At 50.6% G+C, this 24,526-nt stretch overlaps 2 protein-coding genes across 2 annotated transcripts; one reads left to right on the plus strand and one right to left on the minus strand.

The window, feature by feature from the left end:
• The first annotated feature begins 215 nt into the window (after window positions 1-215).
• Window positions 216-23,951, plus strand: LOC100904572 (uncharacterized). The gene is given in 26 exon segments (XM_029112168.1): window positions 216-246; window positions 2,318-2,618; window positions 4,118-4,396; window positions 4,539-4,717; window positions 5,320-5,430; window positions 5,551-7,089; window positions 7,092-7,484; window positions 7,675-8,005; window positions 8,179-8,406; window positions 8,501-8,579; window positions 9,637-9,886; window positions 10,102-10,324; window positions 11,321-11,484; window positions 14,030-14,277; window positions 14,356-14,520; window positions 14,620-14,763; window positions 14,931-15,128; window positions 15,312-15,389; window positions 15,471-15,539; window positions 21,271-21,434; window positions 21,524-21,753; window positions 21,872-21,970; window positions 22,090-22,172; window positions 22,928-23,122; window positions 23,219-23,307; window positions 23,444-23,951. Coding segments are annotated over 26 exon segments (5,907 nt in total). The 3' UTR covers window positions 23,481-23,951.
• Window positions 17,816-19,211, minus strand: LOC100902222 (probable E3 ubiquitin-protein ligase RNF217). Its single transcript, XM_003745756.2, has one exon. The coding sequence runs from the start codon at window positions 18,995-18,997 to the stop codon at window positions 17,957-17,959; it is 1,041 nt and encodes a 346-aa protein (XP_003745804.2). The 5' UTR covers window positions 18,998-19,211; the 3' UTR covers window positions 17,816-17,956.
• Window positions 23,952-24,526: the final 575 nt, after the last annotated feature.

Genomic DNA, 24,526 nt, shown 5'->3' on the forward strand with positions numbered 1-24,526 from the left:
TCTCAGAGTCACAACGATTACCCTCGATCGGTAAAGCTCTGGAACTTCTGAGAAGTCGAGCGCACTCTTACTCGGTCGGATCAGCGACGATGACGCTGACGACGAGCCTGGAAGCCATGGATAACCGCCTTAGTCAGATCAGTCGGTGATCGTTGGCCCGCGACGACCTACGCGAGCACCGAATGCTAGAATGTATTCGGCATTGAATGTCTAGCATGTCGTCTCCGCACCGTCGACCGATCGGAGGTGAGTGAACGACTCAATCGACGGATGAGCTTCTCCTCGAGCGACTTCATCATCGCCGGCATCCGATGGTAATGAGAGTCAACATACGACGCCCCACTTCGAGCATTTCGAGGAAACGTCGAATTACGCGCACCAAAGCGTGAAGTTCGCGAGGAGTCGTCGTCCACGTGTTCGTAACTTCACCGCGATGCCGTTGGGAACGAGTGCCACCATAATAATTATGAAGTGCCCAAGTTCCGGAACGTGTGGAAGATTCTCGCAGATATCACAGCCGCCCTTCCAAGCGTCTCAAGCTGGTCCATCAGTGGCTAACTCGGCTATTTGCGGATCTGCTTGCGGTGAGAGCGCTTGCGGCCGAGCTCGCATTTCGTGTTTGGTAAGGATCCGATCAACATCTCATTCCCAAGGGCGGTCCCAAATCAGAGCTCCTTCCGGAAATACCTTCTTTGCTTGCGACATCGTTGGCATGCTCTCGAATTTCGATTTTGTGACTTCGAACTCCGCGATGATCAGCATCGATAGCGGATCGATGAATATCTTTGACTTTGAGGGACGCGGAACCACCGTCCCGAGTATGTTTCTGAATCTTTCCACAATGATTCAGTCATTCGGGTCTCCCAAGTGCTTTTTTGATCGGCGATATCGAGATCTACACAGAGCAATAATAATCGTCGACGGAGCGAGCCAGCACGGAAAGAGGAAGTGTCCGTTGCCGAGCGCCAACTGCTTCAACACTCGGTGTGTAAAAGCTTTTCTGTCTATGCTCATCCAAAATGAGGCTAGTAGAAATCACTTCCATGATTTCAGACTGTGTCAGTCAATAATAAACTGAGAATACTTGAAATTCCAGATCTGGAGCCAGTATTATGGTGGGATGATCATTCTAGTATTCATCGATTTCTATGCCAGTAGCTTATCGATTCTACCAGAGAATCGACCCGGCAATGGGGTGTATTCGTAACGGATATCCGGGCGAAAGGTTCTCGGAGCTCGTTGTATCAAAGATGAATGTCATACTATGGGGTCCATTGGATTTTCTTGGCGGTCCAGTCGGAACGGGTTCAGGGTGGGAGAGTGAGAGTCGGAAAGGCGAGAAAAGGATACAGCGGTATTTTCGTTTGGAAGGAATGGCCAGAGCCTGCTTCCTCGAAGTTTCACTTCCCTCTCAATTGAGGGTTTTTCCTGCGGGCTCGCAGGTCGCTGCCCTGGATGACGTTGTGACTCATCCGAACGGATTTCGATTCGAGCAGACTCTGTTGAGCGGCGTCAATGAATCCCACACGGAATTTTCATGCGGCTCGAGAATGATCGTGATATGGCCTATAGAAACACCTGCAATTTCAAAAATGGAACTTATCCGATCGCATTCACCCGAGACTCTCCCGCGGACTCGGAGCAGCTTCCAGCGCCCGACGGCGTCGCCTGATCGTAGGGCTCGTAAAAGTCCCAGGTGTGATGATTCTTGATAATTGGAATACATCATTCGAGTATCTCATGGGAATGCCGACCGAGCTAGGCTGCACTGACAGATTCTATTTCTTCGATATCGCCGCAATCTCATGTCGAAATCCCAATGACCATGCCATCTCAAACCTACGAAGCTTCGAGTTCATTTGTGGCCGAAATTATATTCATGAAAAATTTCCAATGCCTCCTTTCATGTGCGGAAACTCAAGAGCATTCGGCCATACGAATGATTAATGGAATGAGAGCGATTACTTATGATTTCATCTGGGATAATCGGAGGTATCTCTGAGAATCCAGTCAGACTTTGTGGAAACTTGAAGAAAAGCTTCCACGACTGTTGTCGAGATGATCTTTTGCAGTCAGCCATGGATCCGTCCCCTTATCCGGGGGGATCTGCATAATTCCTCCATGGGGTGGAGCCCGTGAATTAAAGCAGGAAGTTTCGCTCCGTAGGACGAAATACCTATCAGGCTCAGGCTTGATTTCGCAGGATTATTTTCACATTTTTTTTTCGCAGTATGCCTATTCCACCTAGTCCTCACGTTGCCGATAATACCTGTGCACAAAGGGATCTAAAGCATCGAACTCCGTATTCTCATTACAGGTGAGGGGACAAGGACTAAGCCGCCGCTCCCGCCCAAACCAAAGTTGAAGAGCGCTGCAAGAAAACCTGACGGACCCCCAACATGCAACAAGGCAGAGACCGAAGGCGACGACTCTCGAAATGATCTCCACAAAACGTCGACGGAAAAAACACAAGACCATGAGCTCCGCAAAAACACCTATCCCTGCATCTGTGAACACCTCAACGTCGAAGAAACGGTTCCTACACCCAACGAATGCCGGAAATACTTTTTGAAAAAATCTCTGGAAGACTCGGATCTGCTCATGAGATATCATGACACGTGAGTTCTCGATTTATACCCGCCTATTATAGACACAGCATCCTCGGAGGATACCTACGTGGCTTCTACAACAGCCCAGCTTGCATGTTCTCCGGTATCAGATGTAATTGTTGAGATCAGGCCCGCGATTAGACCTATCGATTAGGAAGTCGATGAACAAGTGGCCACGTGAGCACGAATTTTCCCCGAGGTGGGCAAACAGCGACTCTCGACGTACGCGAGAGACCATTCAGAGTATCTGGATGGAAAGAGCGACATCCGAGAGAAGCTTATTTTTAGAAGCGCTGAAGGGCCGAGGCGTCTTGAAGCCCGAGTGACTCTGAGACCAGAGTCCGTGGTCGCCACCACTTGTTCCTTTTACCTTCAGCATCTTGCGTGGCCCGCAGATTGCCCCCTACATGGTCTAATCCGGTGAGATCGACTTCCGCAAAGTCCTTAACGGCTTCTGTCCTCCTGAGCGAGATCTCCCCTCGGGGAAGCGTGTCTCTATTGACGGCGATCGTGACAAGAACGTGCACTGTGTGAAGAAGCTGCCCGAGGAGAAAATCCGCTGCCAGATGCTATAGTCTCGGAAAAGCCCCAGTCAGAGCAATTGCCGATCGGTAGCGATCGTTGTTGACTGAGTCACCGGTTTTCTCACTTCGCACCGCAAGCCTTCATCGGCCGTGTTTGTCGACCGCAAACTCGATGGTCGTTGAAGAAGTTATCGTTGCGTGAATTCGCCCGTGGCGACAAACACCGAAGTTTCTGCGTGTTCATGTGATATCAGACAGAAGGCACATCAGAGATCGACTTTTTTCTGTCTGTCTAGCAGAGTGAACTTTTGATCCCGAGCGGGAGTTTCATTTGAGTCTCGCCCGGGAATGCCTCGACCATGGTGGATGTTGTTATTTTCGAAAAGGAAATATCGAATCAAGGAGAGACGGCTGTCCTCGCTTGTATGCAGGCGAAACTGCCAGGTCTGAGCCCCGAGTTCCTCTGAGTCGATTCCGATTGATTTGATTTCTAGATGCTTCAAAACGGAGGAGTAGCTTCTGTGTTGAGAGATATACTGAGCTCGATTTTGAAGCGACCTTGACGACATTGACTCCAGACTATGTAGAAACAAGGTCCGGTGAACGAGCGTAAGCGCTGGCTAGGGAGACTGGCGACCTCGAAAGACGACTAGTCACTGGGTCAACCCAGGCAACGCTCGCTTAGCAAGCGGGCCCCGGACTCGGACCGGTTTCGTGAGCCAGAAGGGCGTTTCGATCTGCTAATATTCGTGAGAAGGCATATCAAGAAGTAGAAAGAGGTTTTGGGTGGGATCGGCTCACCCACAAAAGAAAACATCCATGGGAGCCCGAATATACGGGGGATACGGCATTGTCTCGACGTCGGTAATCAATGGATCGATCAATCACTCGAGGAATTCATCACGATGCGCCGCGGAGGATTTCTCCCCCCGCTCTCCTTTTATCTGAGGTCGATCGAATCTAGAAGAGTCGACTTGATTCCAGTGGTCGGGACTCGGGAAATTCCTCGGTGGCCTCCAGTTCATCGTCAAGTTTGAGCTACGCCCCGTTTGCGAACCCTCGACACAACGCCCCGTCATCACCGCAGCAGCAGCTGACGACGCCTTGCCCAGTCTCGGAACTCCCGATGCAAGACGCCCCCGTCGAGAAAAGCGATGTCCGAAAACCACTCGTAGGCGAAACGCGGGTCAACACACTCGAGCGGAATCGAATACAGAGCATTGAGGATGAACACAAATACGAGACCTTAGATCACGGCGCTCGGTGAGTTCTCCCAAGATATGAGCGATTCTGCCGAAAACATGAAGTATTATTTCTCGTGGAGTCCTCAGCCGTCGATTCCCGATCGTCGGATGAGATCTGAGGGGGATAGAAGGTCATCCCGAGTCTGTCTTTTCTGCTTCAGAGTGCCACAAGTATCGGAAGACGAGGGCGTTTGCTGCTCTAGCTTGAAGACAAAGATCTCTCCGAAGGTAAAGGAACTAGTGCGCCCTCATCACGAAGGCGATCACTCCAGGGAACGGCCACCCATTCCGAATAAACCTCCGCGACCGAGCCTCCAGAAGAGCTTGCGGCCCAACTCAAGTAAGACCGTGTGTGAGTTAGAAATGAATTTACAAGAATCAAACGAAAATTCTTGTAAAGAGGCTGCTAGCTGACCGGCGAAGCCGACGAGTGCAAAGTTTCGCGCGAGACCTACAGCGCGATTCGCTCGGTCCATGTGGATGACATATACATATATGTCAAGGAATCTTGACAACAAGTTTTTCCGGTCGATGAAAACTCGTTGTATTGCTCACGGGAACGCTCAGAGAACGGCTTGCAGTTATTCAGTTTTCTGTCTCTTGTACACCGTCGTAGAAATAAACTCACTGACACTAGAACACGATAACACTCGCTGCTCGACGTCGACTACCGGCTACAAACTCACCAACGTGGAACTAAGAGCTTGGTCTGCTTCGACTTTTACGTCCCCTCGGTAAGTGCATTTGAGGTCTAGAAATCGGAGGTGGAATATTCCTCTACGTAACAATTCGGTTCTAGATGAGCCCGGAATGTTTTCACATTCCCAAAAAATCTTTGTATGTGTGTGTGTCCGTACGATTTCAATCGAGTGCTCGCTGCTAACCGCAACACACAGAGGCGCTGACGGCTTCACAGCAAAAACATCGGCTTGTGCTTTACAGCGGACACTATCCTCTCGGTGCAATTTGCAGATGAGGGAATAGACGAACGAGAAGCAGACTATAAAGAGAATCTCAGTCTGGTCGATCAAATTAAGGCAGCCGCGCAGAGTGGTAAGCATCCCGAGTGACGATTTTCGATTCGCAAACAATCGACCACCTCGGAGCTGCGCCTTGAACCTCACACACAGACCATCAATACCTGAATACGAACCGGATTCGCTTCTCTCACAGCTGGCTACGAACCCATCGACACGAATCGCAGCGTCGTCCTAACTATTCCTGGAGCTCCGACAAAAGGACGTTCGACCAAAAAAGATCTTTCGACTCGACAGTCTGTTGCATACGCGGACATGGAACCAGAGAGTGAATTCAAGCCCGTCTTAGCTTCGCAGACCTCCATCGAGCTGAAGGGGATCTCTAAAAAGAGAGTTCAAGTCGACGACGAAACCCCGAAGCTACAAATTGACGTGAAAGTTAGCAAGGATAAGAAGAAAGCTTCCGAGAACGTCAAAGCCGTGAAGGAATCTCCAGTGACTGAAGCATCAAGAACCGATGAGAAGAAGAAGGGCCTCATCAAACGCGTCAAAAACATGAAAATGGAGAATCCATTCAAGAAATCCGAAAAGGACGACGACTTTGAGGAACCGTCGGATAGATCGAAATCGGGCTTCAGGAATATGTTCAAGAAGAAAGACAACGACGATTTCGATGATTCCGATGATCAGGACAGACGCACCTTCTCGACGAAGGTTAGTAAAGCGCTCCGTCGCGATAAGAAAGACGGCACCGAACTCGATGAACCTGACGTCTCGCAGGAAGAGAACACAAAAACGTCGAAAGTATTCGGGAAAATCTTCAGGAGCGAATCGAAGACGGCCAGACAGGATGACGACTACCCCGAATGCGACGACCCAAAGAAACCATCGCTGATGAGTAAATTATTCTCCAAGGACCCGAACAAGGAGAATGGCGAAAGGGATGTCCAAGAAGGCGGGAAGAGGTCCTTCATGTCGAAAATGTTCCAGAGAGACCCGCGTGACGATGACGGTGACCTCGACGACGGGACCGAGAAGAAACCCTCCCTGATGAGTCGCGTGTTCTCTCGTGACGCTAGAGATGACGAGCTCGACGGAAGTCACGAGAGGAAAACTTTCTCCGAGAAAATGAGCGATTTCAAGGAGAAGGTCCTCAGCAGGAGGGACCGGATAAGCGACGAGGTCGAGAACGAAGTCAGGGATCCCTCCGAGAAGAAATCGCGATTCGAAAAATATTTCCCGTCCGAAAAACCCATGATACAGCAGTTCGTCCTCACGAAAGAAATGGAGCCAGATTTGAAAAAGCGCCGGATGGGAAAAATCACGAGTTTCCAGCAAACCAAAGAGGTCGAAGGGGAAGTCGACTCGCCAGCGAAAAAAATGATCAAGGAAAATATGGAGAAGATCGCGACCAAAGTCAAAGAAGTTCAGGATATGATGCCGAAGACTTTCATCACCACCAAAGAAAGAGATCCCGAACAAGAGAAACCGGATTACGAGATTACGACGCAAGTGACGGTGAGGAGAACACCTTCTCCCTGCAGATTCGAAGGTCGGAAGAAAACCGTCTCGGAAAGCAGTAATTTCAGTGATCGAGAAAATTTGCAGATCACGCCCGTTTTGGCTGAGGGTAGCGAAAAGCTAACAACGGACAAATCCACGGTTTTCTACGCGAAAATCGGCGAAAGCGAAATTGAAGTCAAGGAGGATCACTACGGTAGGATCCAGGTGGGCGACAAAAAGATCCCATCTATGCGAGACCCTTCAAAATGTTGAAGAGGAGTCTGACCGATCTTTCGAGATCAACTCCGTCGCTACCGTCGCGGGTCGAAGAGCCGATCGAATACATCGACGTCACTGAACTCTCTCAAGAGCCCAAAGAAGAATCCATCAGTCATCACTACGAACAGCTGGGCGAGCCAGGCAAAAAGAAGAAATCGGTGTCGAAATTTAAAGTGCGGGGGCGGAACGGCGCGTCAAACGTCATCATGGTAGAAACCGAACTCGTCAAAGGCAAGAGCTTGAGCTCCCTGAACGAGCCGGCGACCATATCCGTCGTGAAAACCGTTGAGAAACAGAAACCTCCAGTCCCGCCCCGACCGCGCAACATCACAACTCCGACCATCATCGGTGAGCAATGATGCATATGCACACATACATATGAAGATGGAGTCTATATATATGTATATGCATAAATGGAGACCGGTGCCAAATATCATTCGGTGAGCTTCATTGCACCCATCCGATCCGAGGTTCGGGTTCATGGCTGAATTTTTCATGATTGGATTTTTTATACTCACGGAATTCCTCCTTCTCGCAGGGAAGCCGCCCTCGACGCCGACGACGCCGACGTCGTCCAATGCTGAATCTTGCTCGATGGCGCCCTTTGCCCACGTGGAAAATGTCCACGACGAAGGAGTGAGCTCCCCCAGCACTCGGGCGACAACTCCTTTATCACTGTTCGGCGAATCCATCAAGAGGAAACTCGCGCCGCCTCGACCCCCTCCTCCGAAGATCTCTACTGTCACCACCAAAGTAACGCCTACGGCAATCACAACGACGACCGTGTCGTCTGAAAGCAAACCCCAAACAACTACGTTCAAAAAATCGCTCAAACCCTGCAGACCGCCTCCGCCGAAGGTGACAGTCACGTAAGTGGTCCCTGGATCATTTATCCCGATACGTTTTCCTCCAGATCCGCGGAAGGAAGTCTTAATCACTCGTAATCGTCGGAGGGCTCATTCTCCATGAGTGCCTGGTTTCCATGGGTTTTCGGCCCGGAGCTCGTGGAGATCTATCGCAATAAAAGGTTTTCCTCTTTCAGCCGAACAGTGCAGAAGACCCCGGTGACCATGGACAAATATTCCGTCTACTGTCAAACGGACGTTGGCCTGAGCACCGACCTCCTGGCCAAAATCGAACGTGTGGTCTCCTCCTCATACGAGGAGAGTCCTTTCAAGCCTCCGAGGTCAAGATCCACTTCCAAGTCCGTCGACAACGTTGGCGTCGCCAGCACATCGACGTGTAACCCTAGGCCCTATGACGCTGTTTTGTGAGTGTCCATCCGACTGTCACCCGTATATCGATTGGAGAAATGCTAAATCGGATCGAGTTTTCTAACTAATTCTCTGCCCTGAATGTTCTAGTTACGACGAGCCCGTGCGTCTGAGGAAAGCCGGTCTTGGTCAGGAAACCGAGCTCTCGAAACGTATTTCAACGCTACAGGTGAGTCCTCACAATTGCGCGAAGGAATATTAAACTTTATCCCCGTCAAAAAAACCCGAGTGCGCTTTCGTTGCTTTGGGAATGCTTAGTGTCCGCTTAGGGCTTCGTGTGGCTTCACCGTCGATAAACCGGCTCACTTCCACCGTGAACTTCCGTGTGCTCTCTCAAAGATAAGCTGATATCCAAGGCGTTCAGTTAATGGGTCGATGCGGAAACAGGGAGGGGGACGAAACAGAGGAGCACTCCGAGGAAAGAAAAGATGGCCACGTGGATGCGGCTTGGGGAGGCCTGACAGACGAACGAGAGGAATCAGGAGTCAGGAGGAAGAGCTGGGAATCATAATCAGAACATCAATTAACATATGTAGATAGGAGAAAATTCGCAGCGCGAGCTTAATTCAGCTACCGAGTTGTCGAGCAGGCAAGCGAAGGTTGCAACTGACTAGACAACGCATGTGTTATTTGTACTGACGCAGTTCTCGGTTCTCCGACTTTTCGGGCTTCCTCCTGACGTCCTTGGGTTTCTCTGCCGTTTCAGTCTTTCCGGCGCTCCCTGGTCGAGCAAGGGGGGACCCCTCTGCAAGCAGCTGTAGCGTTGGCGATCGTTATGTTCTGGATCTACTGTCCTTTCTTCCTTCTGTCGTTCAGGAGTCTGTGCTGTCTCGCCGTTCTTTTTCTAGTCTTCTTCAAATGAGCTTCAAATCGTCGTCTCACTATAACCCGTGTTTCACGACATTATCCACGGAAGATTTTCCGTCGATGATTGGTCCTGGGAAAAATTCGGGAATGTAATCAAGGAGAAGAGAGAAGTGTCCAAGACTCGGAAGAGATGAGCGGAGGAGACACGATCCGATTTGTGAATGAGAAATATCTTCTTCGAATAAAACTGGAGCTCCTGATGCTGACTCCCAGACTCCTGTCTCTGTCTTGATTGTGTCATCTGTCCGAAGTCACCCATCGGCCTTGAAGGGAACCTCGGTTTTTTCCTATGGGGATCGTTGTGTGAACTCGTAAGGATCATCCTCCACACATCATAAAACCGCTTTCTCCCGAAACAGATTCTTGAAGAAGAAGAACCGCCTCCGTTGCCACCCCGCGGAATTCGACGGTGTAAATCGGAGAGCGACGTGGATTCGTCGGACTCGATTTACTACGATTGCTTGGGACCCGACGAGATGCGCTTCGTCAGTTGGGCTGAAGAGGATGAGGTCCGCGTTTACGAAAGGGTCACCGACGAAAGCCCGAGTAACTCGATTTCTCAGAGTACTCCACCTCCCTCAGCTGCAGCTAGTGAAACTAACCTCCAAGGTGAGCGGAAAATCATTGACTTCAAGACTTCGAGGAGAAAAAAAGTAAACATCCTAACGCATGTCGTATGACTCTCCTTGATAGAATGAAATGTTGGACACTCGGGTCAATGTAACCATTTAGTGACTGTGATCATAGACATCCGAGTATGCACGGGCAGCATGCTGAGATTCAAGATCTCAATCGATGCTCAGCAACTTTTCGCTCATCTGCAGAGCTGGCTAAACCCGAAAAATCACCGTGGTCCCCGCCGAGGGATCTGGGCCTCGATTCCGACTCGGATTGGTCAGATCATCCAGTTCAGAAACCATCCCCTTCGATACTACTCAACAAGAAATCATTCATGGTGCGCGCCATGAAAGATTTTGGAGGCTCATCGACAGACACAGACAATCAAATTCCGCAACAAATTGCGCAGCCTCGAAAGAGACACATCAAGTGAGTTCATGAAAGAGCCATCCACGAGCAGCCGAACCCCGGAAGAGCCCGTTGGTCCGAGAGAACCACGGTCCCTCGACGAAACTACTGTTCTGAAGTAAAAGTATGGGAAACAGGAACGACGGGTTGGCGGGAAGGAAGTCGACGTGTTCCATTCCCAACTTAGCCTTTTTTTATCGTTCAGTCTGGCGCCGCTCCGTTGTCGTATCGAATATTTGGATGGTCGCAGCCGTAATGCGCCGCATGACGCACGGCCTTCCAAGAGCTTGCAGACACTGACCCTCTCGCGTGCTCGAGCACACACACAAACGATCTCAGATAAGGCGGGCCAAAATGTTTAATAGACGGACTTACTCGAGTCATTGCTTTCTCCCAAATCCCATGGCGATCTTCTTTCTCTCTCCTCTCACTCTCAATAAGTCTAGTCAACCACACCTCCAAATCTTGAATTTGTTGTATTTTTGCTCGTTTCGAGCAATTCATGTTCAAGATCGGAGGAGTCCACTAGTTTCCCGTGAAGCGGCTCTCAGACTTCGGTCGATTATTTTTGACGAGCGGATCGAGAGCGTCGTTGCACACCTGCAAAACTCACAAAGCATCCTTGGATCGACACGGATTCACGACCAAATAGCTCAGCCATCCTGCGGAGCCGTTCAGCAACATGTGCTGTCGGCAAAAGGAGCCGGAAACTACGGGCCGAGTGCAGAAGTCGAAAGCTGAGGTCGCTCGATGGTGGTCACGACTCATGAGCCTTCTGCAGAAATGCACCTTCTGTTCGTATGTCGTCTCCGAGATGGAGTTCCTCTTTGTTGAAACAGAGTTCTTCTTAGGTTCCCTCAAACTTTGAACCTTAGTCGATGGTTACCGATTTGAGAGCTAGCGAAGCCTCCGTGAGGAAACAGAGGAAATTGGGAGATTTTATGAATGCCGGTCCATGAACTTGTTTAGAGAGCACGACGTCATTCCGTTGAAATTGTTTGCTTCCTCCGCTTGCAGACGATCTCCGGTTCACTCGACGGCGGATCGAAAAGTCCCCGAAGGATTCAAGCGTCATCACGCGTCGGACTCGGGCGAAGACACCGACGATCTCCTGAAGCGAGCTCAAGAGGTCCAGGATCAACTGCGGCAACTTCTGTCCTACCGCACCGAACAGCTCAGAGGTACCCTCTCCCCACCTGAAGGTCCAGTGAGCAACTCAGAGAGTCAGTCCTAGAAATCCCGCAAGGACCACACTGGAAATTGCGATGGACTCCGAAAAGCGTCGAGCCTGCCGTTCCGCGAGTGTTTGCTAGGCCGTATCCGGAGTTTCTTTCTGAATCACTCATCTCAACACTCCCGGTTCCCAAAAATCGGATCTGAGAGTTCGAAGCCTGGTCGCTGCCTAACCGCGAAAGCACTGACAGACTATCCGCTTAGCGAGGCATTTAGCCGTATGAGTGAGCGGTGCGAGTTCGCAAGAGCCTCGGCCGAATGCTGTGAGTGTTCCATCCAACCATCCTTCCTTCCACTAGTGTTATGTGTCATCGAGCTGCCTCGAGCGGCTTGCACTGCCAGCGTTGGATTACGCGAGTGGACTCACCAGCCGACCGAGTGAGCGGGCGAGCGAGTCGACTGACTCGCGAGTCAGAGATTGTGATTTGAATGCAGTATGACTGGTTGTGTTCTGGCCTCCTTGGCGAAGTGCATTCCGCGAAAATGCAGTACGTTCGGCAACTGATATGTTTTCTCGTCTCGCCTAATGGTTGGATGCACAGCCTCAAATCGAGACTGGTGAGCTGAAGAGCTCGTTCACCCGCATTTCCGCTCGCCGCTTTCTCGCGCTTGTGCGAAGCCGGGCCTATACGTTGCGGGCGGCCAGCCAACCAACCAGCCAGCCAGGCAGACGGCAAGGCGGGAAGGACCGGAGTTACTGAGAGATTCCAGACCGCTGCACAGCTGTGGCAAAACAAGACGCCAAAGTCGAACAGGTTTCACTTGTGGCAGAGGAGATTCTGTTGCCTGTCCCGACCATGGTGGCTGATGTGTTTACTTTGGAAGCTTTTTGCAGCAGCAATGGCGGCAGACTCAGCGGCCACTCTCGACTCTCCGTGGCTACCGCGGCTCTCTGCGTGTGTAGCACGGCTTTTCGCTGCGCTCCGGAGCGTTCTTTTCGTTCTTCTCACTCTCTGGAACTTCATTGACTTCATTGACGCGATGAGGAGTCCGCCAGATTTCAAGTCTCGCTCCACGCGGGTCGATGGCTTAGCCCGGTCTCTATTAGTAGGCATTCTCAAGCAGGCAATCGAAAATTCACAGAGCACTCGAGTTTCGCAGAAGATGCGGACGGTTTTCGGCTCCATGGGTTTCACTTCGGCGGTGGCGAGGTTATATCACAAGAATAATCCGATGGTCCAGGGGCGCGGATCAGCTTTGATTTTGGTCAGCACATCCCGCAGCTAATCTCTTTAATCAGGACCGTGGATAAATGTGACGCCAGAACCGGGTGCGACGGTGCACGCAACGTTTAAGCCGCTGCTTTCGGTGTTTCGTTGGTCTTGGATATCCTCGTAGTGCGCTGGGAACAGTGATCTATTGAAGTATTCATCGATTGATCGGTCGATTGCTGATTGGTGCGATGAATTCTGAAGAAGGAAACTCGGAACACAATCCTTGTGGAACAGGTCGGGGAACTGCGTGAATAATAAGAACGCTTCCAGTCAAACGACCTTGAATTCAGAGACTGTGTGCGGCTACTTTGTTGTCGGCTGGTATTGTTGTCAACGTGACCACACGCTTTGCCGTAGCAGTGAGTCGGACTTGCTAGCGTGAGGAATAGCTGCTCGTCTGCATGGAAGTTTTGACGCTCGGTGAGCGTAGAAACTCGTCGGAGACGCTGCCATCGCGGGGTAGACATTCTGTCTGAAATCGTAGCTAGCTCAGTAGCGGATACAGCTGAATGAATTCGTGAAGTCTCTGGTTTCGTAAGACTGCGTGATTGTCTGAGTTGTTCTGTAAAATATAGATTGCTGGGAAAGGTGTTTTCTGTGTAAAGGGTGACTCCATACGAGCGCTCCGATGTGTTGTGTAGTCTATCTGCATGCAGAGATTTATAGAGACTTGTGCGGTTTCACCGAATGTGTTTACCTTGAATTCTTTTTCAGACTTTTCTGCAGGGCCGAGCAGTCTGTATCGCAACATGAAGGCTCACATTACACATTCACTTGTGACAAACCAGGAAGACGTTCACGCGATTCGCGCCATTCCACTTCCTCGAATCTCCATTAATATTCACTCGAGGAATTATTCTAGAACACCATTACATGCGGAACACGAAGCCGTTCTCTGAGTGAGCGTTCGGCTCGTAATCGGATAATAATTCAGCTCGTTAATCCATTCAGGATCGTATATGAACAGGAAATTTCATGGGGCGCTCGCTATTGTACTTTTCCCTCGCATTACCATACACCAGTAATGAGCATGATAATAAGGATTTTCACTCGGTAGCAACAGGGAACGCTCCAAGAAATTTCTCGATTACTCATAATCCATTAGAATCCGCGAGCAAGATCTGGCAGGGGTTCGATTCCGAGGGTCCCTGTCGGATCGAATGTAGATCTCCTCCAATTGATGTGTATGAGACCCTTGACTTCACCGGACCGAAGCAGGAGCTCGATGCCGAAATCCCGCGCTTAGCGTTCTTGCTAATGTCTGAATTTCGTTCTTCAGTGTGTCTCGAGGCCGATATGTCGTCGTCGACCGACCCGGAGCCGGAACCGGTGTCGTGTTCCCGGGCAGAAGCACAAAAGACTGACACTCGAGAAGAAGCTGTGTCGAGCGATTCAGAAGAGGAGAAAGAATTGACTCCCCCGCCCCTCGACCCTCGCGAAAAGGCTCTGAAACACGCGGCAAACGTCGCGCGTGAAATGGCTTCCTCCGAAGCCGCATTCGTTGACGCGTTGAAGCTAATTGTGGAGGTAGGCACACGATCGAGCTGAGGACTTCTGCTTAGAAATCGCTGGTGGGAAAGACTAAAATCGGTGGATTTCCTGAAGGATTTCAAGGGCGCCATAAATGCCGGTCGCGAACAGCGCGGGGACATCTTGATACCGAATGAAGTCTTGGATCCCATACTCTTATACCTTCCGGAGCTGCTGACCTTTTCATCTGATCTTCTCGACAATCTCAATGCTCGCGTTGCTCGCTACGATGAAGACAAGGTCAGAAAGAGTTTCATTGCTGAGGGACGCAACGGAAAACGTATCGTGTCGATGTTGACCTGGTACACCTAGGATTCGAATCGCTTGCCTCCTCCTCAGGTGATCGCCGACGTTTTCGTCAAGCTAGGGCCGTTTCTCAAATTCTACTCACATTACATCAAGGATTACACAACGAGGTGTAATTATTTGGAAGATGCTCGCAAAAAATACCCTGAGTTCAACCAGATTGTACAGCAGTTCGAGGTTCGTTAAGAGGACCTCCTATGGGTCGGGGGACTGTCAGCCAGGGATCAATGGCCTCTTATTCTGCTACTATAGGCTCCTCTGACTTCATCGGAGGATCCTTCGGCTATGTTCATATGTTGATGGTACACTTTGATGGACGTGTTCTTCATTCGAACCCCTTGTAGGCAAGCCCCCGCTGCAACAAGCTTTCTGTCATACAATACATGTTGAAGCCTGTTCAGCGTATCCCACAGTATCGTCTATTGCTAGACGATTATTTCGAGCACCTACCCGAAGACCACCCGGATCGAGCAAACGCTCAGCAAGGTCTACATATTGTCAGCGCTGTTGCCGACCACGCGGACGAGACTATGAAGCAAGGAGTTAGTTTCTTTGAATTATTTCCACGAGAGTATCACAAAAATCTTCAGATACTCCTCGGTAGGAGGAGCGCCATGATTCGAAAATGTTTTTCCGCGAGTGAGCAATCGCGACCGTCGAGGCGTTCGGTCGAGACGCTTTGCTCGATTGCTTTTCTTCACTGAATCCTTCGTTCGATTCTGCAGGAGAATCACGCGGAGATGGTTCGACTGCAGAACAGTCTCATGATGTCTTCGGGATTCAATGTCTTCAAACCCGGAAGGGTGAGCTTTTTGCGCAGATCTTCCGGCATAAGATATAGCTCCCCTTTCAAATCGCGAGCGTAATGTTGTTTGTCGTTTCAGATGCTCATCAAGAAAGGGAATCTTCTCAAACACAATAGGAAAATACCTCAGTTGAAGCACGTGGTTTTGGTAAGAGCCCCCTTACATACTTCCTCAATCGAAGTGTTTCAGCGGTGGAGTACCTACTTCCGGAAGTTTTCAGAATTTTTATCGAGCTTTGATTGCTACCCATGAGTGCCGGACAGAAATCTGATGAGCTTCGCTAGGAACCCTAAGCAGAATTACAAGACTTTGCCGCGTCGGAATCGAGTCGACTCCGAAAAATCGAAAAGCCAACATAGCGTTTCCTTCGTTGGCTACGCTTACGATCTGCCGAGTAGATTTATTTGGGGTCCGACATCCATTGCCGGATCGGTTGGCGAATCGTTCTGGATTGATCGTAAGCGAAACAATACACTAGTAACTTCAACGTAGAGAAGGGAACCTTCACGGCGCTTAGAAAAAAATTCTGAACCTGTGCAATGCCCGTCTAGACCATGTCTGCTCATAGCTGAACCGAACCTTCTGCTCGTGCCTTCGCTCTTCGGACGCCAAGCGCCGAGGAAGGGTCGGTCCAGTATCACTTGGCCTAGCGTCGGTGGAGCCCAGATTTTTATTCAATGCACCACTGCGGCACTCGACCTTTTCATCGCCGTCGTCGACGTTCCTGCTGCGGGAGCCGCCGCCGCGCCGCCGTGGCTGCTGCTGGTGTGGTTGCTGTCTGGCCTCGACAGAAATTCTGTGAGAAGTTGCAAAGCCTTCAGCAGAACCTCACGAAGTCTAGCTCAGCTGAAAGAATATTGCGCGAGTATATTTACGAATTCAACACAAAACACTAGCGTTTGATGCGAGAAGATAGTGTCAAAACAGTTAGATAAACCCCAGAAGATGGATGCAGTCACGGATGGAGAAGGGTTGGATCAAACGGCCGGACAAGCTACTAGAACGCCGCATTTGGATCTGAATGTACAGCATTCGTTGGATATTGCGAGCATTTTCGCGAAATTTCGGTGCCACGGCGAATATGGAACCGGAACGGAGGAACTGCCTACACGGGAAAGTTGATCGGAGAAAAACTTCTGTGCGAAGACGTTCGCTCCTAACGGTCGTTAAGGTCATCGGCTTTTGGAGCGGCTTGCCGCGTAACGATCAGCGAATTCAGGTCATTCGTTCTCGCTTACGTCGAAAGCCCCAGACGAGCATCTGGCATTTTCTTCGGGCGTTGCGAGCTAGCCTCCTCCAGATTCGATCCGAAGAAAAAATCAGCTCCCTTCGTGCGGAGCTGAAAACGAATGGAACTAGGTGGCGATAGGGATCAATCGGCCTCAGGAGGGGGAACGAGGGGAGGGGGATTTAGGCGAAGGAGCGCGTCCCCCGGAGACACAAGCGCAACGTCGAACGTAACAAGAATTAGGCGATCGAAAATTCGCCATCGACGGTCGAAGCCTGAGTCGCCCACCCGAATTTCGAATCCATCTCAAAAGTTTCGTCCGGAGAAACAACACGATCTTGCATCAGACACGGTCAGTGAACACTGGCCGTGGAGAAAGTCGTGGAGAGAAACGCGTTCCGATGGCGTAATTCGAATAGTCGTACGTCGCCGTCGCTAAACTGTAATTCAACTTCCGCTGCCTGCCAGCGGCATGCTTACGTCGCAGCCGTCGTGAAATCCGGATGCGTTTTCCCAAAACGCCTTCTTCCGCTTTGACCCAGAAGAGCTCTGGCCCGTTTCAATCCGTGTGTTCGGACACGGTCTTCCCAAGAGCTTCGGCTTTCAGCTGGTCATGCGAACTTATCGGATTCGTATCGAAAGTTGTTCGGACTAGACCTGCTTGCGGAAAAGAACCAGCACACGCAAGAAACAGGGCACGGGGAGATGGAGCTCTAGCCGGTTGCTCTGCGATGGAGGCGCCCGGAACTTAGTTGCTGATCCCAGTGAGAGCGGTAGTTCGGAAGAAGTCTTTCAGCCAGTTCGTCGATGACCGTCGATTTTTCCCACCGATGTGGGGCATGGTCAAAGCATTACTTATGCAGATGATGGCTGCGCTGACACCACTATCGTGAGTTGATCTCAGTCAGAAGTTTTTCGTGTTTTCCATCGTCAGTAACTATGGGATCAGACGGAGCAACGTTCAGCTGACAGAGTCGAGGCGAAAGAAAGAACGAGAGCCGCATTCTTAGTGGGCCATTCTGTTCGCCTCGGGGAATATTCCAAGAATGTCGCAGGTCATCTGGCCGCTGATGATTCATCGCGATCAGCTCGATCTATTAGTCAATAATGCGCTCATAATCTTGTGGCTGGTTCGTTGCTGATACCGATTAGAAAGTACTAGAATCTTTCGGGGCAAAGACGACTAAATTCGGTACTCTGGAGCAATGCTCTCTTTATTTCACTGGAGCTTATAATTGAATGCACGAGAAATACCATTGGGCGATGAATAGTCCTCGGCTTCGAAGACAACTGGAGACTCTGGAAGGAGATCACAGACAATCGCTCAGAACTGTTCTCACGGGTCCGGAGAATTATTGGCTTTCTCCGCTTTGACTTTTCCCTCCGGAGCTTTCGATTCCTGCGATGATGACGACGATGGCGACCTACGCCCGAAACACGACATGAAATGCTTGTGCACATGATAGCCCGCGTACATCGGTAGAGCGAGCAGCGCGACAACCGTGAGCCCACAGAGAGCGCCAATGCCAGCCAGCGGGATCGCGATTAATCGACCCAGAAACACAGCGCTTCTGATCAGTTTCCTTTGAAACGGTTTGTTTGGCTTGTATCTGTATTTACAGCCAAACACGCTCAGTTTGCTGTAGTGGTCACCGAAAAACTTCATGTGACGGAGCTGTCCGCCACATCGGTAACAGAAATGCGTTCGGCAATGCGCGCAGTTCATGTGGTCACAGCCAGATGCTCTCTGTATGTAGATTTTACAGCGTGGGCACTTCTGAGCGTTCCATTGACCCTCCGAAATTGACTTGGCCCAGGATTTCAGCTGACTGAGGTGGGATGAACTGTAGAGATCGCACGAGACTCCCTCGTGGTTCGCATCGCAGCGGAAGCACCAGACCAGGAAGCAGTGTGGGCATTTGCCGCCGTCGTACTGGACGACGATTGTGGCACAGCGCGGACATCGTTTGTCGCCGCGGATCTGTCGAGCGAACTCGTCTCTGACTTGGGTTCGGCCGCTTTCTTCGAGAATTTGCAGAACCAAACGATCCGACACGAACTTATCACAGTTGGGACACTCGATACGAGCAACACATCGCGTAACTTTACGTTCCAAATACTCAGCAAAACACAAAGTACACACAAACACTCCACAGCATTCACGACGTTTTGACTTGTCCTCGCCGGAGAAACAAATTTCACATGGTGACGAGTTTTTGGTGACCGCTGGCGGCAAATCGACGGTACAAGACACTCCCGTGTGCTCTCCGCCGAGCTCCTCCACTACCACTTCGAGTATCTGTTCGGCGTCCGCATGGGATTTATTCGCGGACAGCCGCAACGGACCCAGGGCTTCGATCGTGGCGCCGGCCGTCATTGCGGCCGCATCTGTTACCACCGCTGCCGTAGCTCAGCTCGTTGGTTAGACTGGCGTTTTCGAATAGCGGCAAATGCTCCGATGGCGAGAAGAAACCGAAGACGTCGGCGACGGCGGAGGAGGATTGGGGGAGGGTGATGATGATGAAGAGGACAACCAGGAGATCTAGCGGATGACGACTTCGATGATTATCATCACGACGTTGGAAACGAGCTCCACGTGCACGTCTCGCGAGATCACGCACCGAGCGACTGCAAGAGAAAGTCTCTATAATTTCCTCTCACGCTCTTCGCATCGCTAGCATTTTACAAAACGCGCGAAAGAATACAGGACCGAGAAGAGTCGAGTCGGTCTTGTCCATCTCATTGTAAAATGTGGGTATTCTCCACCCTTGTGTGAATCGTTACGGTGGATGACTCGATTCCGGTGGAACGAAAAACAAACTCAGGGGCAAGGAGGACAGCCTTGAAACGTCACATTCAGTAGTGATCAACAACAAACCAGGTCTTCGTCGACTCAAAGCCAGAACTTACGACTTCCGCCTAATCAGGAGACAAGGGTGTCAAAGCAAATTTTTATGCCCGTATCTTTCATCCGAGAAAGTCGAATAATGTCATTCCATCGGATCCAACGGGAGCGGCAGGAACTACTCCGTCTAGCTCGCCAGGGAGCCTTGAGATAGAACAATCTTTTTTTTTGGTAGTTTCCCTGAATGATGGACTTTGGAGTGGAGCTTCGGTCAACCTTAGCTAGCGCCATCAGCAACGTTCCGTCGGGGCTGAGCTAAAATAACAGGATACTGAGTGAGCCTGGTCCAAGATAACTCGCCCCGAATTCCACCAATGATTAATTCACGGTGGAAACGATCAACGAAGGTCATCAGACTAAAAATAGTGCGACTGCTCTATCAATCAACGATACCGCCCGTGACCCTTCATGAATATCTAGGAAAACCACTGACGGATGCGATGCTCTTCCTTGCCTATGCCTATGCCTTTGACGTGACGGCCGTCGCTCACCGAACCGGTGGATCCCGACGCCAGCTTTGTCGGCGCTCGGTAACCTGAGCCGTGGGTGCAAGCAAGCGACTTACCGGAATATCGCAGGATGTCTTTTCCCGGGAAGTTTTTCGCGATGAAGTCCCGTTGTTCGAATGCGCTCTCACCCTGGGAACGATCCGAGTCTCGGAGAGGCCGAGAGCAGACGATGTCGGACGGACTCCTCCCGAGCACCACCCAAGCCATAATCTGCCGGTGGGATCGGTCATTCCGCGGGACGCAACTCGCCTCTCTCCGCCCCCCCCCCCCAACCTCGCCGAGAGACGGTGAGAGACAAACGGCTTCTCGAAGCACCCCACGGAATAATCGAGTGGCACTGTGGATTTTTCCCCTATTTCTCCTCTTCATCTCCCTCGATCGGATCGAGCCGAATTACTCGGTTCTCAGACAAGGGGATGAACGTGTTTGGATCGAGCAGGCGAGAATCGCAATCCGACCGCTGAGCAACGATCGAAAGGGATCAAGTTCTTCGATATCCCCGGCAGCCCGATCAAGCTCTTTTGAAATCGTCATCGGCCTGATCGTGGGACCAAGAGGTAATCTTGACAGGAAAATCTCTCCAAGTCGGAGAAAGTCGATGCCTCAGACCAGGACATGTATGTCATTGTCGTCCTAGTCACCCGTAACGATCTCGTAAGAAACCCAAACGAATACTAACTGACGTGATCGGCCACCCATTGTTTCCCAGACGGCCTTCAAACATGATGTTACTTAACAACGCCCGCGCAGAGGCCCGTTTCTGGGCCAGGGACCAAGCGAGTCGACAAGCTGGCTGCCGCGCGACTTTGTCGATGACTCGACAGTCCCGGAAGAGGGGAACTTCATTTTGTGCCAGTGAATTTTCTGTCCTTTGCGAACCAAATGTTTCTTTCGGAGCTTGTGAATCGAGACTTGTAAACAAGTTTCGATTAGCAGTCGGCGCCTCCACTTCCCGCTGTTTCTTCATACTGCAATGAGCCACCGCTTCCGTCCAATTTAATTGGATGGGGCAGACAATCCAATGCTGGGGAGCGGGCGCTGAAAAGAATTATGATGCGGAATGATTTGCATATACTACGTTCTAGCTTCCTGTACGTTCACTTTAAGGATGCATTCATTTCGTTGGATTAGAGTTTGAATGATGAGAAAAATTTCATTCATGTACAAACCCAGGGGCGTCAGGCGCCGAGACGAACTCAGAAAATCGTTCCAACCATTTCTTTCCCTCCATCTCAGTTCTCGGATTGCCTCACCTACATGACTCAAGTTCAATCGACTCTGAACACCTTGAAGTCAATCAGAGAATTTTCTTTCGATCACCTGACCGTGAAAGCCGACGAGAGATACCCCAATGAGTTTAGCGTTCTTTCGGATTGGAAGTCCTTCACGTTGATAGCTCAGTAAGTACTCTGCATCCTACATGACCGAGGAGCCAATAATTACTTTCGTATTGTTCCGAATATCATCGGACTTCTGATCGTGTTTCCAGAAACCCTGAAGAACGTCAAGAGTGGATGGATGCGATAAGTCAAGCCGTAGAAGTGTATCACCAGAAACGGCTGACTTTAGCTGTCGACTCCGAGGGACAGCAAGACGAGAAGGGGGAGAGCGAAGTGAATCAGGCACCCGTCTGGACCCCAGATTCACGAGTGTCGAAATGTCAGATATGCAAAATTCGATTCACCACTCTTCGGCGGCGGCACCATTGTCGTAACTGTGGTAAGTTCGCCGAATTCCTCGACGTTTTTTCCAAGAATTGGGTGTGGAGGTAGTTTCATTCGCGCGGAGTTTTTCCCGAATACTTTCAAACCAGAACCGCCGATCTTTCTGGCCGCAGGTATCGTTGTGTGCGGAAAGTGCTCTCTGCGTGAGGCACGGCTGCCGTACCATGGGGGCGCCTATGAACGTGTTTGCGACACCTGTGCCCGGAAGCTCCGTGAGTGTCGACTTGGCAGCTGAGGCTCACCCTAACCTTTCGGTATTTCCTCGGTCCCCGGATCGGAATCCGCTCGCAGCTCCAGATTCGTTTGCTTACCGATGGCTTCGATTTTCCAGCGAGAGAGAGATTGAAGTCGACCGCTGGGCTGCCCGAAATCACGCCCGGATCTCCCGAAGGCAACAGAGGAAAGATTCTCTTCGTAAGTATCGCTCCATTGACGTTAGCTCTGCGCCCCCTCCCTCTGGAATCCAGTAAGGAAATTACGTGAATCTGACCGAGAGTGATCTAGGATGGCTCACCAAAACTGGCAGAGCCACGGAATCCAGCAAGTGTCAGCGAATCTGTTGAGAAGAGCGTTTGTTGTAGCTCGTTCCCGACAGCGTTCCGGGACATTAATCGACGGATCCGGTATGAGGGCCCCGCGGAATTGAAATCGTTCCTGCTTTGGTCGTTTCCCGATTTCGTCGAAGCAGCTCGCGGCTCTCTCGGGCGACTCTTCCGGAATCCGCTCGAGGAAAGAACGTGACTCGAAAATAAGGCGTCTAGAAGCAATGTTTTGCGCCCTTGGGAAGCAACGAACTTCCCGGACGTCAATATTGATGGAAATCGTAGGGAAAATACAAGCAAGAGGCGCGGTAGAAGAATAAGTAGCCTCTCCAATCAAATGGCGGCAATCCCCACGAAAATTGCGCCTCGTGATTTTCCTCCCATCGGATTCGGCTGTCTCTCTTGCTGCGAACAACACCTACTCTCCGGCTCGTGGAGTATCCCCGGCACCGTGTCGATTTCACACCAAAAATATACGACTCGATGTTTTTACCTGTTTTCCATTTTGATCCGTCGAGGATTCGACGACTCGGCATCTTCAGAGACGTACGGATCATTTCTAGCATCGGATGATGGGTACGGAAAAACAGGCACAGCTATATCCAAATCGATTGCTTTCCCGAGCAGGAACTGGGGTCTAATGACGACGGATGTACAATGAGCGGATACCTAAAAATGTTCAAGAAAGGCTCTTGGAAACGCTGCTGGTACGTCCTGAAAGAAAGAGTCCTCTACGTCTACAAGGCCAGCGAAGACGTTGATCCGGTGGACACTGTGGTGGTTCTCGGATTTGAAGTTGTCGATATCGATGGCGCTAAAAAGGTAGATATGTATTCACGACGCGATGACATCGGAAGGCAGCGGCAGTGGACGTATCGGGTAATGATGCGGTCATTTCGGAACTTAATTGAATTCCAGAGCGACCAGTCGGACCTCTACTTCAAGCTTCGACATCAGGGATTGGACGACATGGTGCTTTGTGCCGACGACGCCAACACGGCAGCTGAGTGAGTGGGTCCGAATGATTAGGAAATCATGAGTTCGGAATGGAGTTAATGTAGACAGAGATCGATTGACGACAGGGGGCAAGATGACGCTGCTGAATTGGAGCCACGATGTCTCAGATTTGCTTCAAATTTGCAGGTGGAAGGAGAAAATCCGGAGTGCCACTCAGATATGAGATTGCAGAACACGGAGCTCTCCCGTTCAGGAGAATAATTGTACATAGACAATCCAAAATCATCGTTTCGTAGTGTTGCAATATTGGAGAGCGGGGACAACTCGTTGACTTTCCGCATATTTATTGATTGAAGTCGCCAGTCTTAGTTAGAGGTTTCTGGCGTCTGTCGATTATAGTCTTAGTATTTGATTTCTTACTTCCCAAAGATCTTCTGAGACTCTTACTCCTCGCCGATTTTGTAAAAATTGACCCGAATGAGGAAGTCAGTCGGTGATGAGAATGAAATAAGTGGCTATCAAGGTTATCATAGTTCAAGGGGGAATTTGTAAACATCCCGGAACAGGATGTCTCGAACCATGGGGACCTGTCGCTGCCTCTTGTTTAGTTCCAGTGGATGCTACATAGAGACAATCGAAATATGGGTCCGAGTTGTTGGGAGAATCGAGAAGAGTAATAAACCTTGATGTGTTTCGAAGGACCGCCTCTTTAATGGGAACATGAGCTTGATTTGGAAGCGTCACGACCCCGACCACGATAGGTGTTTTGGTCAAACTCCTCCGAGTCCCTTCCGGTTCGCTCGACGTTCACTGATTCGGCGATTTCGAGGCGTCGCTCGTTGACGGTCGCGACTCTCACAACCATAATGGAGCTCGAGTTGCACTCATGAAATGACGGAATCCCAGGGTATCCCCCACCATTGACCCTCGATCATGGTGAATCATGCAGTTGACGGTTCGAGCAGAGCCTTCATATGCCTCGCGTTCCATGACCGTCTGAGAAGGAAGCGTGTCGATCGGACGTGGAATCCATACTTCGGTAGTTTGATTCTCTCCACAGGATAATCCGGGATTGCAAATCGTTGATTCATTCCCCATCCCCGGAATCGGGAAGGCTTCGGGAATGCTTTTCGTGTTCTCCAATTTCTGTGTTTGCGAAAACACGTCACGCTTGAGGGGACAGGCTCTCCCGAAGCTTGAATGCGAGTTGGCAGCGAAACACGAGTTGGACGCGTTTTCGGCGGTATTCACCTAGCGTCAAACGAGCTC

The sequence above is a fragment of the Galendromus occidentalis genome, unplaced genomic scaffold (genome assembly GCF_000255335.2).
Source record: "Galendromus occidentalis unplaced genomic scaffold, Mocc_1.1 scf7180000077485, whole genome shotgun sequence".
NCBI lineage: Eukaryota > Metazoa > Arthropoda > Arachnida > Mesostigmata > Phytoseiidae > Galendromus > Galendromus occidentalis.

Excerpts from the sequence above, each read along its gene's own strand:
- LOC100902222 (XM_003745756.2), bottom strand. The coding sequence starts at position 18,997 with ATGACGGCCGGCGCCACGATCGAAGCCCTGGGTCCGTTGCGGCTGTCC.